Source organism: Trachymyrmex cornetzi, unplaced genomic scaffold (assembly GCF_001594075.2).
Source record: "Trachymyrmex cornetzi isolate Tcor2-1 unplaced genomic scaffold, Tcor1.1 scaffold157, whole genome shotgun sequence".
Lineage (NCBI taxonomy): Eukaryota > Metazoa > Arthropoda > Insecta > Hymenoptera > Formicidae > Trachymyrmex > Trachymyrmex cornetzi.
The window spans coordinates 356,836-375,988 of record NW_017296168.1 but is presented as its reverse complement, the minus strand read 5'-3'; the positions used below and the strand labels follow the sequence as shown (position 1 = coordinate 375,988).

The 19,153-nt window shown below is 32.4% G+C and overlaps 1 protein-coding gene across 1 annotated transcript in view; it reads right to left on the bottom strand.

Moving 5' to 3' along the window:
- Positions 1-19,153, bottom strand: part of LOC108758475 (uncharacterized) — a 52,105-nt gene that overhangs the window by 25,848 nt on the left and 7,104 nt on the right. Inside the window, exons 8-19 of the mRNA XM_018503461.1 lie at positions 16,957-17,150; positions 15,341-15,579; positions 14,585-15,071; positions 10,799-11,063; positions 8,923-10,377; positions 8,611-8,772; positions 7,498-7,621; positions 7,024-7,238; positions 6,722-6,846; positions 1,122-1,257; positions 747-850; positions 78-480 (exon numbers count right to left, since the gene is read on the bottom strand). Coding sequence (XP_018358963.1) covers positions 78-480; positions 747-850; positions 1,122-1,257; positions 6,722-6,846; positions 7,024-7,238; positions 7,498-7,621; positions 8,611-8,772; positions 8,923-10,377; positions 10,799-11,063; positions 14,585-15,071; positions 15,341-15,579; positions 16,957-17,150 — 3,909 coding nt within the window. The remainder of the gene's footprint in view (positions 1-77; positions 481-746; positions 851-1,121; positions 1,258-6,721; positions 6,847-7,023; positions 7,239-7,497; positions 7,622-8,610; positions 8,773-8,922; positions 10,378-10,798; positions 11,064-14,584; positions 15,072-15,340; positions 15,580-16,956; positions 17,151-19,153) is intronic.

Sequence of the window (19,153 nt, the reverse complement as noted above, 5' to 3'; positions counted from 1 at the left end):
GGGGGGGGGGGGGGGGAGGGGGGGGGGGGTGGGGGGGGGGGGGGGGGGGGGGGGGGGGGGGGGGGGAGGAGGGGGAGGAGGAGGTGGAGGGGGAGGGGGAGGAGGAGGAGGAGCATATACGGGAGGTCGCGGAGGATTAAATACGGGAGTGCGGGGTGTACCTGGCGTCTGTGGTGACGAATAGGGGGATGCAGGAGTTGAGGCATTGCCTTCGAAGCGTTGGAAATGTGATTCCTGAGAAGGTTGAGAAGAGGCCGGGGACTGTGGAAAATCATGAGGTGACTGAGGCGCTTGCGGTGAGAATGGAGACGGTGGTTGAGGAAAGCCCGGACGTATTACTCGACAAGGTGTTTGCGCAGGCAGACGTACCATAGTTTGATGATGGGGTGACTGAGGTGTGAGACTTCTAGGGGCTTTGAGTGAGGGCGTAGCGAAAGTACTGCGGGAAGGAGAGGCTAAGGAAGTTAATTGACTCGCGTCCTGTATCAAAATTTTAAAATTAATATTAATAAACTAATATATAGATTATTTTATTTTGTATTTTTTAAGCAATTTGCGAATATATTGTCGGTTTCATTAATTTGCATGTAACATATCAGATAAATCATATTCTAGTCTCGGTGACTTAAAATAATTTTATTAAAGTATTTTATTAAAAATATACATTATTATATAGTTAAAAATATAATTAATATATAATTAATTACAATATATATAATCAAAATAGAAAAATTAAACAGACTTACTTGGGCTGTGGAAACTTGTAATTGTGTCGTTAATGCGGGTGCAGTATCACTACTTAGTTGAGGTGCATTTTCTTCACTGATTTGTCTATGTACTCTAGCAATTGCTTTTAACAGAAAAAAAAAAATATTATAATTGCGATTTAAATTATATTGACATAAAATTTTTCTTTATTTGTTTTAAATAAAAGTATATCAATTTAATTAATGAACTAAAATTTTGTGTTTTTAATCATATAATAAATTGTAAAAATCGTTTTATTTCTTTTTATACATCTTTAATTTTACTAAATTTAGATTTATCTCTAATAAAATATACAAAATATAACAGAATAATGCTCCAAACTATTAAGACAGAATTAAATATAGTAAATGTACCATGTACGCGTTGTTCATGGATGACTTGCTGCTGCAATTGTGCTTGTTGTTGACGTAATGCTTGCAATTGTTTCCACTGCCTTTCCTGCTCAGCTTCTCTAGTAGACCGATCTCTGTTTGATAGTCTATCCTGTTCCTGTTGAAGATCAATTACATATAATTTTCAAGCTATTTGTTAAAGAAGGTCATTACATTTAACATAATTATTTTTAATAAAAAATATATTGCTTTTATTAGAGCTCTATAATTAATAATTTTAACAGTAAAAAATTACAATTTAAAAAATTAGATTTAATATTAAAATTATTTTATTATATTTTTATTTAATTTTACCGTATTGTAATATTTTTTTTAAATATTATTAAATTTATATTTTATTTAATATTAATCTTAATCTTGTGAATTAAACGCAAAATTTAATAAATATGCATCTAAAATTTATAAAGATATTTTTGTAATTACATTCATATAAATTGTTCAAGAAATCAATTTTTAAATGTAATAACCTTTTCTTATAAAGCACAATTAAATATAAAGCACTAATTACAATCAGCCAATAAAAACTATTCATATACATAATGTTGGCCAAAGATCTGAAAAAATATTCAAAGAAAACTAAGAAATAAAAATATTAACTTTCTTAATTCGTATTTCCAAATTACATGAAAAATAAATATAATTTCAAACTTTTGACCATTGCATAAACACCTTTAAAAGTAACAACAATAATACACAATTAAATTAATAATTAGCAAAATTCTGTAAATCTCGTACATATGCAAACACACCGGAAACAAGTATAACCAGCCACCATAATTTAAAGAGATTAATTTATAATATTAGTACATTTATACACGCACGCCCGCGCATATTAATAATTAGTTTACTTGAAGAAAACTTTATTCACAGTAAAAAACAAAAAAAACTACAAACACCACAATCTCACCGAAGATTAATACGACGATTCCACATTCATGCCTATCAAAATGTTGAATAATTCCAATAATTTTACATAACAAAATACAATCATAATAAAATGTGTGTTATGTATATAGAATTATAGAGTATATCAGATACATATGTAGAATACACCGTTTAATATTACTAGATTCCTAACTAAGGTCATTTAAAGATAAAAATCTTAATCTGAAATATTATAATTATATAAATAGTTCAATAAGTTTTTATTTAACCCTTAAACGCCACACTACAAAAATACACTTGAATATGACATACCCAATCAAATTCGATTGCTTATAACTTTCACAAAGATGAACATATTGTAAACAATTTTTTTCAGTTAAAAAACTAGATATTAAAGAGCATAATGGTGCAAATATATGTACCTGTATTAATACAAAAATTATAAGCAATAGAAAAAGCATTGAAAAAGCATTAGAAAAAGAAAAGCCGGGTATGCCACCGAAAAGGCGGTTAAGGGTTAATATATGTATATAAGCATTTTTAAATAAAAGTTAAATTTAAAGTTATGGCATTGTATACATACAAGTAGTAAAGATATCCTTAGATATAAATATAATTTAGTGCGACTGATTAGAATATAAAAAAAATTATTAGCCAATGACACGCTTCAATTTTGACGCTGTTGGTGTTTCGTGTTTCTAATATCAATATTTCATAATGGGTATTTTTGATAATATGTACAATAAATTATCTGTAGATAACGTTTTTTATTAAAAAATTCTTATAATCTGGATATTTTAAAATTAAAATTTTCATCTTTAAATAATTTCACGTATTTTCTATTAAGGGTCCTCTACATAGAAGTCGTAGATGGTCGTGGAGTCTTAAGTCGTAGGAAACCAACCAATCAAATATAAGGAGAATACTCGATTGGAATTGTTCAGTTTCCTACGACTTAAGACTCCACGACCATTTACGACTTCTATGTAGAGGACCCTTTAGAAAACATGGTAAATATAGGATATCTTCTCAGAATGTCTATAGCATAAAAATAAACATACTAAAAATTAAAAAATACATCATCTACGATAATTCTAAAAACATAAGAAACTGTAAGTTCACAAAAGTTAGAAAAAATTCCTGTCTATTTGTTTAATAAATTGTCATATAATTCCTTTTTTTATTTCTTCAGATTATAATTTATTCGCTACATCCGTTTGTTTGCTATATCTTTCATTTTAACTTTAAAACAGATAAAAACAGAAAATTTTTAATTCTGTGAATTCTTGTAATTATTCGTGATAAGGAGGAAAAATCTGAAAGTAATAAAATTAGTACTAAGCTACTGCATAACCAGATATAGAGCAATATAGTATAGTATACTAATTTATCATTCACCCACAATAATAAAAAAATCATAAGCAATATCAATGGATTTAAAGGATAAGAAATAAATAATGATTCATGAATCAGGATTGATAGGGATACAAATAACGGGATAGATTATAAAAGATATGCTACTATTTTTAAACATGCTACTGGAATATTTTTGAATTATAAAAGAAATAAGAAGTATACACTACCAAATACTTTCTATTACAATGGTGACCTAACAGAAAAAATATATATGTATATATATGTCCAGCATTCTATATTAAAAAAAATATTTCAATTAAATAAATTCAATCATATAAAATCTAAGAATATGAAAATAAATACTAATTAAAAAATTAAATGTGTGTAAATAAACTCTTTAAATTCTTTAAGACAAATGTTGACAATGACACTAAAGAAAACTATAATGTAATTTACATATCAACCACGGCCCTATAATATAAAGCATGAAACACGTATTTAAGGAGTAAAATCTTCGTTTTTTAACTAAAAATATTTTAAATATAATATATATACATGTATACAAGAAGAATACTAAGTCTCGATTAGATGCAAAAAGAAAGGCAAGAAAACACTACGAAGGCTCTCACCATGATGTTATTCGGGTGGTGGTGGTGATGGTGGTGGTGGTGGTGGTGATGGTTCTGTACGGGAGGCACAGTGTGAACAATTGCAGTGGGTGGTGGTGGCGGAGGTGGGGGGTCGTAGTGCTCCTGGCTGAGGGACGGAAGGGTGCGCATGATCTCGGACGGAGTGAGCACTCGGATCTGATGCTGATCTATGCTACTATTCCCGCTGCCGCTGTTAACGACAATCGGGGGTGGACGTTGCTGGAGGGGTTGCTGCCCTTCACCCGAATTATTGCAATGAGAAAAAGAAGAGGAAGAAGACGCAGAAGAAGACAAAGAGGACGAAGAAGCCGGTGTTGTGCAAGATTGCAAAACGGATGACTGTTGGTTTCTAGGAGCTTCAGGGGAGAGGGAGGGGCTGGGCGGGGTTCCCTGCACCCCACACACCTCCTGATGCTGATTGTTGCCGGTTGATGTCATTCCACTGGTCATCAACATTCCTGATTGCTTCTCCATGGGCCTCAAACCCACTCCCTGCTGCTGTTGTTGCTGAGCCGTCATAGCGGCAGGTTTGGTGATGATGGTAGTCATGGCGGTGGTGGTACTAGTAGTGGTATTCATATTGATGGTGGTGGTATTGGTGGTGGTTATATTGGTTGTGATGATAGTGTTGGTGGTGCTTGGTGGTGGTGTCTCCTTGGAGAGCTGTCGGATTAACACCGAGCGGTTCGCAATCACACGATGCGATATACACATGAGGATATTTCGCATAAATCTTATATAAAAACATATTTTATAACACTATTTCATTTTTAAATTCTATCACATATATATATATATATTTTTTACAAAATAAATTGTATTAATAAAATTCGATATTTTGATAAAAGACTTAAATTTCTCAAGACTTTTGCGCGCGCGCAAGCAAAAGTTCTTATATCTTCTGAGACATATCCAAATCAGCAAAAAAGAAATAAAAAAGAAAAAATTCCTTTGTACGTAGATGTATGAATTTAATGAGTATTATTAAGATCCTCTTATCATTCTCACACAATATTCATTTTTTTCTTATATCTCAATACATTAATAATTTTGTCACTTGTTGATTAATAATTTTGTTCCAACTTTTCTAGTATGTTCAAAATTTATGTTTATACTGAAATAATATAAAAAAAAAAATAGTTTTATGAGAAACATCCTGCATGTAAAAAATGATATAATAGGCCCGAACGAGGCAACCTAAGAATAAGTCGCATTCGATACGAAATTTCGATTATTAACATAAATTAGTCTGCTTTGTACGAAACATATAAAAGCAAGGTATATATATGGATTTTCTGGACTTTTATGGATCTACGTGAATTTGTGAGGATTCTTATTGGATATATCTAAATAGTATGTTATACCGATTGTGGTTTTAAATATTATACATATCTAACTCTAATTTATAAAGCAGCGAAACAAGAATGGGTAACAAGGTTCCATTCGTCTACACACTTATGAATCGATAGATTTACAGATTATAAATTAATAAATTGATAAATTTGTAGATCCACATCAAGCACATGCAGATCTATAAATTGGATTTATATAAGTCCCAGATATATATCCCAGATGTTTATATATGTTCTGATTTTAATGGCCAATTTGTACTAATTTTTTTGGATAAAAAAAATTTTTATATAACTTTTAAATAAAACTTCTGTAAACACATATTCATAACATTTTTTTTCTTAATTTGATTCATAAAACATATTGGCATATTTTAATTGTTAAAACTTGAGATATTCTATTTTTATGTCATACTATTCTTTTTTTAGAACTTTGTATATACTTGGAAATATTTTTATAAATATTTCTATTCTTAATTTTTACGCATAAAAGAGACAAAAAATTTTAAATAAAAAATTCCTCTTCACCTCATTTGGGCCCATTATTTAGAGACTCGTTCACGTTTAATTCTACTTATCTTCGAGCATGAGTGGAACCTATTTGTATTATATTAACAGCTTAAAATATTTTCTATATATAATATGTCGAAACTAGGTACAGATAAAAATTTAATTATAATTTGGAATATTTTACATCATAACAAATCAAATTAAAAATTTTTTTCGAGATTTTTCTTCCTTATAAATTTCATTATCTTTCAGGTTGTTTTTTTTAAGCGTAATTATTTCTAATATTGTAAACAGATTTCGTCATTCTATAATGGCTGTTCTCTCTCTCATCTTATCTCATTCATTCATCCACAATAAAATTCATATTTACACGTTTTTAAGGTTAATGCATAAATATGGAGTGAAATCCATTTTATTCATCTTCAAAAATTATTCTGATTATCTAATTAATTTAAATTATTTTCAACTATTATTTGATCTTTAAATCTGTCAAATAATTGGGACATCCAATCGTCATAAAAAATGGACATTATTTCATTTTAAGAAACCAGTAAAAATCCTGAAGTTCACAATAGAAATGTAGTTTACGACACACAGGACTGTCGAGCTGTTAGTTTCACTTGAATGTTAGCACAAAACACGCTCGAGAACAAAAACCCCAATGAAGAACGTCTAAAAATACTGGTTATCCCAATAAATTATCGCGCTTCTCTCAGTCATAAATTCTGATTGAAGAATTACACATAGAGAAGTAAGTGCGATAATTAAAATCCGTTTTTCTTGTTTCTGCGCATATACATATATTAATTACCTGTTGTGTTTTTTTCATGCGAACCGCAGCACGATTGTCTCGAGCTTGAGTCAAATATGGGGCTTTCTTATCAGTTGGAAGTGCTCGCCATTTCTTCAGAATTTGTTTACATCTCTCGGCCCATACTTTGTAAAATAAAAATTCATTCATTAAAATAATAATATTTTAAATCGGATATAATATCGAAATTTAATTTGGCAGAATCAATAGATGAAAGAAATATATATTAAAGGATTTTAATAAAAATAACAATTCTCAAAGATGAAATATTTAAAATACTTAATTAAAAAGCGTACTCTTACCTGGAAAATCAATTTTCCATTCAGGATGATTGATATTAGCATAGAGAACAGAGGATATCGTCGCTGCAGTACCCAATGCTTCGTCAGCTTCCATCTTTAGATTGCTTCTTTGGTTGTATGAAATGGTAGCATTGCCTGTTGGAGCATTTCCTTCATCTTCGGGATTTACCCATGGACTAGGAGGCTCCGAAAATGCTGGACTAAACTGTGGACTACTAAAAAAATTAAAAAATAATTAAAATTATATAGGAATTAAAATTAATATCAATGTGTGCACATATACATACAGTTTTGAAATCAATTTAATTTCAAATAAAACAAAATATAATCAGAAGAGCTACGAGTCAAAACAAAATAAATTTTAATGTATATATGATACAATTGACATTAAGTAAAATAAAAGTAAAAACAAAATAAAAATATGTCTACATCAATTTAATTTCAATATTATTTTCAAAATGTGTTTATTCTTACTTGCTATATTCAGAGTGGTATGGTGAAGGTGGTGGGAAACTCATTGGAGAATTTAAGTTTGATTGGCCAACCGAAGGTAGAGCACCAGGTACTTGAGGTCTTGCTAATATTGCTGTTTGAATACCTATAAAGCAATTAATTTCAATAACAAAATATAAAATGTATAATTATAATAAAAAAATAAAATAATCTACTTCTAATATTTTTATAAACTAATTTTCTTATTTTCTTATAAAATGAATATATAATTCAATTTATTTCAATAGTACAAAAACACAACAAAACTGATATATCAAGATATTCAAACTTGCATACTCAAATATTATCTTAGAACATATTTTAGCTCTATATATTGGCAAAGTTGTATTTTAAAAGCACAGCTAATTTTTTAATTATGGTTTCCAGTAGATAAATTTAAACGTAGAAAAAATAAGTAAACTACAATCCAATAACTCATTATTAAAGATTGCACAAATGTGTAAAAATTTTTTCAGACTTTTATGCAGTCCGGAACAATATAAAAATCTGCACTAAAGTTCGGAAATTCAAGTTGCAGACAAAAGGTGAAAATTTAACCTTGCTAATGAATGTCACAAATTTATAACATAAATAATGGATGCATTCAAAATGACAACCGTTTACCGAGCGCAGTTTAGAGCTCTTTCATCTGATGTCTAGGATTGATCTAATGGAATATGCCAATCAAATGAAAGAACTCACTGAGCGCTCAGTAAGCGGTTGCCGTTCTGAATGCATCCAATATTACTTAATAAACAACTCAATTTTTTTACATTTTTTCTTTAATAATTATTGTAATTTTGTCGTTTTATTTTTTTATCTCAATTTTGATTTAACATTGTTAATAATATTATTATAGTATATAATTATTATTTTATTTAATTATACATACATACAAGATGTTTCATAACATGTAGAAATAACTTCAAAAACAAATTCAGGACATAAAAATAACATAGAAAGTTCCTATAAATGTTTGTACTATCTGACCTCGTTTCCAAGTTACAGATATTTTTCGTTACCTACGTCCTGAATTCGTTTCTGAAATGATGTCTACACGTGAAAACACCTTGTATATTTTTAGCAAGTATTTACCGGGATGAGGAGAGGGTGACACTAGAGGAGTAGTAGATGATGAGGGATGCGAAGTCTGAGCTTGGACAGAGAACACCGATGATTCCTGAGACTCTTGAGATTCATCAGTCAGAACGCCTTTAAATATTTCCTCGATATCTTTACTGTCCATATTAGGTAAGCCTAAAAAAAACAAGTGTTCAATTCTATATTTAGCTGACTATATTTTAATGTTCTACTAAAACAATATTAAAATTTTAATAAAATAATATATTCTGTTATCTTAATATACACTACGACAAAATATTTAATGTTTACTTGAAAAGAGCTTACCAGTGTCTCTGACCATCGACTCCAAATTAAAATGTGGACTTAAGATATCCGTCAGTTCATCTTTACTTCCACCTTGAGCATCATCCAACTCGTCCAGTGCTTCGCTCGCTTTGGCTAAGTCCTCATCGTTTTCGTTCATTATTGTATTTACTAGATCGCTATCCAATAAATCCCCGGAAATAGGTAAAATATCTCCAAGTGCTTCAGTATCACTTCCATCATCTTCCACGATTTCTTCTCTTTTGATTTGCTCAGGAGCAATTTTTTCATCGTCTTTTTCTTGTTTTGCTTTGACTTGTTCCATTACCTTCAATTCATCTTGAGATAACTGAATTGTATTGGCATTTTCAGGGACTTTATGTTCTTCCTCAGATTCGCTGCTGCTTTCAAGATCTTTTTCTTTCGTTGTATCCATTAAATTCTTACCAAAAAACGCTTCTTGCATATAAATAGGAAAATATTCCGCCAGTTTTGGTTTTGGCTTTCTTCTCTGAGGTTTCCTTCGGGGTTTATCGTCTCCCATTCCTACGATTGAAGATTCTCCAGGTTTTTCAGCATCTCCTTCTTCTTCTTTGTCTTTTCTGGTTCTCAATCTTACACTAAATCCTCCAATACCTAATTTTTGCAGATTTCTTTGACGCTTTCTTCGTAAGACAGGAAGTCCATTTTCTGAAGTGCAAATGCTGAAGCCTTCTGGAGGAGGTTGGTTCCATACCATACCTTCTTTCAGCACTGTTTCTGGTTCATCTTTAACATCCATCAATTCCAATTTGTTATTTTCCTCTAAAGAATTGTCTAAACTTCCTCCAGCAACGACAGATTCAATAGTCGCCATTATATCTGCTTCTTTATCCACCATTTGGGGTTGTTTTCTTTTCTTTTTTCTTGTTTGCTGATGTTCTGCGGTTAAAGATTTGATATGATTCATCCCTACTTCAGAAAGATATACTCCTTCCATTATATATTGTTGCGAGGAAGTTTTAAACAATTCTATATTTCGATTTTGAGGCGGAGAAGATGATCGAGTGAATTTTGAGGAAGGTTTAGAGAGAAGATGAGGAGGGGGAACATCTCTAGGACGACAGAGAAGACAAACATAACCCTCCTCGGCACAGCGTTCGGCATCAGCTTCGCTTTTAATTGAATCACAACCGCAGTGAAGCCATCTTTCGCATTGTACGCATTGAATGATGAGATCACCCTCCTGATAAGCTTCTTGACAAGCTACGCAAGCGGTATGAGAAGCACAGGGTCCGCATTGAGTGTAACTTTTTTGCCAGGATGAATTAAAACCAGGATCGTTAGAACCACAAGTCTGACATTGCGCACACCATTTACACTTCCATGTACCGTGCGGCACATAATCTAAAGGCGGATCCATACAATAAATGTGGTAGCTGATATCGCAGTCGTCACAAAGAATCAAGCGAGCTTCATCATTTCGTTCACCACAGCCTTAAAAACAAAATATTCTATTAATACTAGAATGTCTAATAAAATCCTTTCAACTCATTACAAATTTCTCGGGTACATAATGTTAAAAAATAATAGAAATCAATAAAATTATCTGGCAAGATATCTTATAATTCTATTAATTTTTTTACCACTGCTGAACATCTTAAGTTATATACTAACACTTTTAATGCGTTTTAATACATAATATATTAGATTCTATTTTTTATATATTAAATAATAATATTATAATAAATTTCATTTCAACAATAGCTTATGTAAAAAATTAATTAAGGAAAATAAACTTTTATTTTTCAACTATATAATTATTTATTTTTTTACTTATTTTCAAGATTTATGAAACCAATAATACTAAATCAAACATTTTAGAAATTGAAATATATATATTTTAATTTTTCAATACCTTCACAAACAGTACAATCGAGACATCGCCAGCCCTTTTGCAAGATAACCTTAGTGATCTTAACGCCAGCGCAATATGGGTGATAACACTGACCGCATTGTACACATGCAATCAAACAACCTTCCTGATCCATACCAATCGAGCCGCACATCACACAAATATCCTGTGTAAGAACAAATTTATCTTTGGCCGAGCACAAGATCAATCTGTTCTCACCCCCAAGCTGTTCTTCTTCCTTCGATTGGGATGAATCTGGATTCGGACTCTGCGATGTTAAAGAAGAATTAATTTATTTAAGTTACAGAGAAAGTTATAGATCCAGTTATATATTATACAAGATATTTTAAAACTATCAGATGTTCTTATAATAAGAAATTAACTAATTTGAAATTAATATCTCATTAATTATTACAAAAATTACGAAATGATACTTTTTGATTCAATTTAGTCCGTCCACAATAGGTCATTACCGGACAACCCTGTTTATAGAAATGTACCGGATATTCGGGAAGTATTCGGGCATCCAGCCTTACCGACCCTTTATTATTATCTGGCCGGATAACCGGATATCATTAATACCGGCAATATGTATACAGGATGTTTCAGAAACAGTTGGCCGAACTCTAAGAGCATTGTAAGAATAAAAAACTCATTGTAAGAATAAAAAAAGTCATATAAACATGGGTTCGGAAACGCCTTTCCAAGTTATGAACATTTCTTATTTAAATTGTACGTATTTACGTCGGACGGCATGCCTCGCTTCGACGTTTCATGAATTGTACTTCTATTCACCTTCTAAAGTAAACAAAGAGTTATTAGATAAGTCTATATGGAATTGGAATCAGTCTTTATTTAAGTATTTAAGAGTGAAGATAGTATTAATCAATATGGCAGCTTATTCTAACATCAAAGTACTCCGGAAGTATTCCGAAATCGTATTATCGCTGCGTGTGATAAAATACGAAATACTCTGAGAATTTTTGAATGTCTTCGACAATCCATGCGACGTCGATGTGAAGCATGCATCGATGCGGAAGGAAATCATTTCCAGAAATTTCTGATACATTACTAGTCTATGCATATACACATATATGTATCAGTTAATAAACTACAAAAGAAAATATAGATATAAGTATAAAATAAAAAATAGATACAAGTATAAAATAAAATATAAATATAAGTATAAAATAAAATATAGATATAAGTATAAAATAAAATGTAGGTATAAGTATAAAATAAACAAATGTTTATAATTTGGAAAGGAAGCGTTTCCAAACTCATGTTTATATGACTTTTTTCATTTTTACAATGAGTGGAATATGCTCTTAAAGTTTGGCCAATTATTTCTGAAACACCCTGTATATCTGACTAAAATTTTATATTGAAAGTTTATGTTATTGATGCAGAATTCTATTCTTTCCAACTAAACTTCTTGCATAGTTCATCTTTCCTTTTTTTCTTTTCACGTTGAGGAGATAAAGAAAATTATTATTGCTATTTTTCTCTTGCTTTCCTTTTTTCTTTTTTTTTTCTATAGCGAATTCGGTTGGACGCATTAATGCGCACTAGTGCATATTAAAACCATTGTACACTAATTTAATCTGCGTAATAATAAAGTGCAAATATTTCGAATTATAAAATAGAACTTTTACTTAACAGCACAATAAAATGTATTGAGAATTTTATGGTGTAATCCGTTTTTATATTTATATTAAACACTCATTTTTACGTCAATTTGTATAAAATGGCTTTAATGTGCTCCAGTGCGCATTGAATGCATTCAAACGAATTCGCTGTTGGTAGAATGGAAAAATTGTCTATGCATATACACATATTCTATATATGAGTTAATAAACTACAAAAAAATAAAAGCCAAAGTAAACATATATGTACACTAACAAATCGATTTTGGTAAATATTGAGATGGAGGGAGCCCAACGCCGATTACTGTGACCTTGACATATGTTGTCGCGTGGAAAGTCGTGCACCTCTTACAGGAGGGGAGGAGGGGTGGAAATCGCTTCGCATGGAAAGTCACGCGCCCCTTGGCAGGGCAGGCGAGGTGGGATAAAAGTCGCTTCGCGTTGAAAATCGCGCGCCCCTTGGCAGGGAGAGAGTTGGAATGAAAGTCACTTCGCATGAAAAGTTGTACGAGGGTCACTATTTATATTTTGAGCTTAATAATAAAAATAATAATAAAAAAACAATAATTTGTCATTTATTGTTTTTCAAAATATTCTCCTTTATGATCTATACACTTTTGCACGCGTTCGAACCACTTGTCAAAGCATTTTTTCCATTCCGCTTGAGACACCTCCAAAATATGGTCTTTGAACGCATGAACGGCTTCTTCTGCCGACGAAAATCGTTGTCCACGCAATTTATTCTTGACCTTCGGGAACAAAAAGAAGTCATTTGGTGCCAAATCAGGACTGTACGGCGGATGACCCATTAATTCGATTTTTTGAGTGCTCAAATAGTCGGTTGTTAGACGAGATGTGTGACAGCTGGCATTGTCTTGATGAAGAATGATCCGACGGCGCTTGCTTGTTTTCCTTATTTCACTGAAGACTTCCGGCAAACAAATGTTGTGTACCATTCAGAATTGACCATTCTACGTTCCTCTAAAGGCACTGTTGCCACATGATCAGTTTTTCCGAAAAAACAGGCGACCATTTGTTTCGAAGTGCTTCGAGCGCGAACAACTTTTGTTGGATTTGGTTCATCTTGAAACACCCATACAGTCGACTGCTGTTTAGTTTCCGGCTCATACGCATAGATCCATGATTCGTCACCTGTTACAATCTTATACACGTATTTTGAAGCACCGCCATTGTATTTCTTAAGTATTTGTTTGCACCAATCGACACTAGCATTTTTTTGAGATTTTGTCAGATTATGTGGGATCCAACGAGAACAAACCTTTTTCACGGCTAAATGATTATCCAATATTTCATATATGCTGGTGAAACTAATGTCCAAGGTTGTCTCAATCTCACAGTATGTCACATGATGATCTTGCATTATTAGTTTTTGCACAGCATCAATGTTTTCTGACACAACAACTGATTTTGGACGACCTTCACGACTTTCGTCGGTGAGCGAACGGCGACCACGATTAAATTCGTTATACCAGCGTTTCACAATGGCAAAGGATGGGGCTTTATCGCCAAAAGTGGAAGTAAGTTGATCGATGCACTCCTGTCTTGATAATCCACGTCGAAAGTCGTAATAAATCATTGCAAAATTTTCACGAGTTAATTCCATTTTTTCGCTGAGACACAATTTTCAAGTGACTGTAAACAATACAAATCGCGCTCAAATAACAAAACGTTCTGAAGAAAGTTATGGTCAAAAATGTCAAACTTTCTAGTGGAAACGTCCGATGGCACCTGACAACACTCAGTGTAGCCAAGGCTCAAAATATAAGTAGTGCCCCTCGTATTCCTTGAATTCGTCCATTTCATATTTCTCTCCCTGTTTAAAGTTATCTGACTCATGTAAAGCAGGAAAATAATTACTAATTTTGACTGTTAATAACTTTTTAACGAATAACGAGCGATGACTAAAACCTGTTCAGGATTATGACTTTGACAACATATGTCAAGCTTATCGGCACTAGCTCGCTTCATCGCGATATTTATCTCGATTTCGTCAAAAGCAATTCTTTTAGTTAAAAAATTTATTTATTAATACCAAAATAAAAAATAAAATATGAAATTAATAAATAAAATTCTTTGTAAATATAAAAATAAACATTAAAAATCATTTTGAAGTGCCACATACCTGCAAACCCACTTCTGGCACTCCATAAAATCCTCTCATTTTTCCCTTGGGCCCTCTCTTTCTTCCAAACTCTGTCATCTTTTGCCTCTTTTGATAACCCAGTTTTCCAATACCTTTGGGCCTACCGATAACTCCGCCGCTAATCCCCAATCTTTTCTTTGCGATCTTTGTGGCACAGAACGGTTTTCCTTTCCCTAATCCGACTGAATAAAGCGCTTCTTCGGAACAACCACTTGGATAATCTAACTCAGAAGATTCACCGTCGAGACTTTCTTGCGAAGCACTTAGACTTAAATCGCCTTCATCAATACTGTCCTTCCGTCTGGCTACCATGGCGATGCTCTTACAATGCAGACAAACATATTCGTAATCCGGCTTCGCTTCTTTGCGCTGCTGATAAGTAAGCGGATCTGCTTCGGGATCGCATGTGCCATGCACGAACTTCTTGCAACCATGACATTGGACCATTTCACGATATGCCGCAGCTCTACAAAGAGAAAAAGCAACAAATAATAAATAAATAAAACCATAATAAAAATACATACAATAACACAAATTATAAATATATATAAATCCTCATATACTTGAATCAAAGCTTTGGAAATGATAATGTCAAAATAAAAAACAATATATAATTAACAAATGGTTATAAAAATTTTACAAAAATTAATCTTATTTTACTTAACTTCAATCAAATATTATAATTATTTATTTATATAATACAAGAATTTTGCAAAAGTGAGATGTCTCGGTTACCTGTATGCCTTTCTACAGAGTGGACAAGAGAAGCCCTTGTTACGCTGTTGATAGCATGAATCACAGACGGTATAATGAGAATGCCATCTGGACGATAGCCCAGCTCCAGGAGTACGTGAACCACAATCGGTGCACACGCGACAACATTTGCACTTCCAGCCGTATTTTGGAATAGAAGTGACAATTGGTCGCAAACAACCGGGATGATAAGCCTTGTCACATCGTTCACATAGCATTACCTATAACAAAAATCTTGTTTTATAAAACCATCAAAAAAAGGTGTGTGTGTGTGTGTGTGTGTGTGTGTGTGTGCGCGCGCGCGCGCGCGCGCGCGCTGTGTGTCGTCAGGGTTGTGTGCGTTACCTCAAGAAAGTAACGCGTTACCATTACCGTTACTTGAAAAGTAACGATTTGTTACTTTTTCGTTATTTTTTTTTATAATGCTAAAGTAAGTTATTAGATTTTAAAATTACATTAACTGATACTCTTAATTTATAATACTAAATGTGAAATAAATATTCAAACTTGAAATTCTCTAGTAACTAGTTTGTATATAGAGCAAGCTCTTCTCTATATTAAACTTACGTACAGTTTTACTAATTCTTTATTTTACTTAGATAATATCGTTATTTTAATGTACTCATTTTTATAAGAATTTAGATTAAACAGATAATAGATTAAACATTGTTTTTAAACGTTAATGTTCTCTTGTGAAAATAAATCGATGAAATCTTTATCAATAGACCCATTTCAGTATAATTCATAATGAAATGAGTCAATTGATAGAGATTTCAGCGATTTTCAGCGATTTCAACGCTTTATTTCCATCATGGTTATTATGTGTATTTCAATATTTATTGTTCGTACCAAAAATTTACAGTATATGTATATGTAACGTAAATTATATATTTTCAACATTAGCAGCGCTTATTAGAACACAGTATAAGATACTATGCAAAATACTTTTTAAGAAATTAAGAATAAATTATAAAATAAGAAAATATAATAGGAAACTAAAGTAACGGTAAAAATAACGGCTAAGTTCGTTACTGTTACTGTAAAAATGTAACAACGTTACCGTTACCGTTATATACAGAAAAAAGTAACGATCGTTATTACAGAGTTTTTGCAATACTGTTTATCCCATATACAGTGAACGCTAAAGTCACGTTATCTTTTTCTTAATTAGGTGTGAAGAAAAAGATAACATGACTTTAGCGTTCACCGTATCTGGGATAAACGGTATTGCAAAAACTCCCTATTGAAAAAAGTAACAAAAACGGTAACATCTTACAAGTAACGCGTTACTTCCCAACCCTGTGTGTGTTGTGTGTGTGTGTGTGTGTGTGTGTGTGTGTGTGTGTGTGTGTGTGTGTGTGTGTGTGTGTGTGTGTGTACACACACGCGCGCGCGCGCGCGCGAAAAATGAAACTTAATCATAAAACACAGACTTTGATTTTGCTGTGATACTATTTGAGTAGTCAATAATTTTTTGTTAAGTTGAAAAATTACTGACTACTCAAATAGTATCACAACAAAATCAAAGTCTGTGTTTTATGATTAAGTTTCATTTTTCATTTCTCTATCTGTTCTGTATTTATTTGAATTTCTATAACCTTTGAAACATCCTCGGGTTGCCGACAGACTTGACATACACGGCAAGACACGCACTGCCATCCAGCACGCACCCCAGGTAATAATGCCAAGCCCACACAACTGCCGTGATAGTGTTGGCCGCACACGGAGCACATCACTAAATTCGAAACATCGCCCATTCCATAACATTGAACGCAAGTAACTTCTCCGCACACTATAAATGTAAAATTATTTTGCATTCGATTAACTTCTTTAAAATCAAACAGCTAAAGTATTTACAAAATTTTATCTCTTACAAGTAAGCACCGTAGCTAAAAATATTTAGATAAAAATTATTTGATTTTGAGAATATATCAGGTAACAATCATACATATATGTGCGTGTGTATATGCGCGGACACACTATCGAGTAAATTATAGCAATATATTTACTCAGCATATACATAAAACGCATTTAAAACAAAGTTTAAACAATCCTATTTGTACATGGGTAATACAATTTCAACAACAAAAAACTCTAAAAAAATAGGGCGAATGAGAGTCAACGTGGTAATTAATACGCAATCTTAAATCCTCAATCCAAAAATAGAATCTTTATTCCAAAAAAATAGTACGTTTCAGTTCACTTTGGAATCATCTTCAGCAAAATAAATTTAAAATATCAATCCCTTCATGTTAAAGAAAAAATCACCATCAGATTAGCAGATTTGATGTTATAATCTATTCGAAACATTAAAATTATCTTATAAAGATTTCTATTAAACAAGTTTCAAATTAACAATAAAACTAGTGACTCACCCCAAGACATAGAAGGAATTCGTCTCAACATTGGATCAACTAATTATAATCAATATTCACTAAAAATTATTATATAATATTCACTTAAAATGGGATAATCATTTCTTAATAATTACTAACAATATGTTCAAAATTTTTTTGGTGATATTTAGGATCCGATAATAAAAACGCTCTACCTGTCATAACTATTATTATGCCTCTTTTTTGTGAAAATGGGTGTGCCGATAAAAAATTAAGGTATCTTCCCGAATATAGACTTATGATTCGAATAGATTATATTTTATAACATCAAATCTGCTAATCTGATGGTGATTTTTTCTTTCACATGAAGGGATTGATATTTTAAATTTGTTTTGCTGAAGATGGTTCCAAAGTGAAACGTACTATTTTTTGGAATAAAGATTCGATTTTTGGATTGAGGATTTAAGATTGCATATTAATTAGCACGCTGACTCTCATTCGTCCTGTTTTTTTTTTTGGAGTTTTTTGTTGTTGAATTTGAGAGAGTCCATAAGAAGATTACATTATTACTGTTTGGTAATATTGGGTATGGGAATAAGTTTCCGCCCTTTTTGAAAAGAAAAAGATGTGTTTATTTAAACAAATCTATATAAATGAGTTTATTCAAAGTATGCTCCTTCGGAAGCGACAACTTTCTCCCACTTTTCCGGTAATAAACAGATTCCTCGAATGAAAAAATCTGGTTCTTTTGAAGCGATCCATTCATCAAACCATTTTTTGATATCTTCATAAGAATTGAATCGTTCTCCAGAAAGGGCCGACTGCATGGATCGGAACAAATGGAAATTTGAAGGAGCAATGTCCGGTGAATACGGCGGGTGGGGCAGAATTTCCCACTTTATTCCTTCCAAGTATTTCTTGACCGGTTTTGCAACGTGTGGCCTAGCGTTGTCATGTAACAGAATCAGCTTGTTGTGCCTGTTGTCCCATTCCGGTCGTTTTTCTTTCAAAGCTTGGTTTAAACGTATCAATTATAGTCGATAACGATTGCCAGTGATGGTTTCGGACGGTTTGAGCACCTATGTGAACCTGGCACCCGATTTTAAGAAAAACAATTTTTTTTATATACATTGGATAGAGCTAGGTTTGTACCCAATTGTACCACCGTTCTTTTCGTTTGTACCTCAAGGGGTTGAGAGAAAAAAAAATTAAAAAAAAAGTTAGCACCCCACTTTGAGGTAATGAAATTTTTCAAACGCCATCAAATTCAGAATCGTTTGTACCCGTTTCTACCGCAGTTCATTTCGTTTGTACCCTCAAGGGGGTGATTGTACCGAATTTTTAAGATAGGGGTGAGAGCTAATTCCGCCAATTTTAAAGATATCTTAAATCTGTAAACGGGTGCTGTTTCGGCATCGCTTGTAGACGTTTGTACCACCGTCGGTTTCGTTTGTACCCC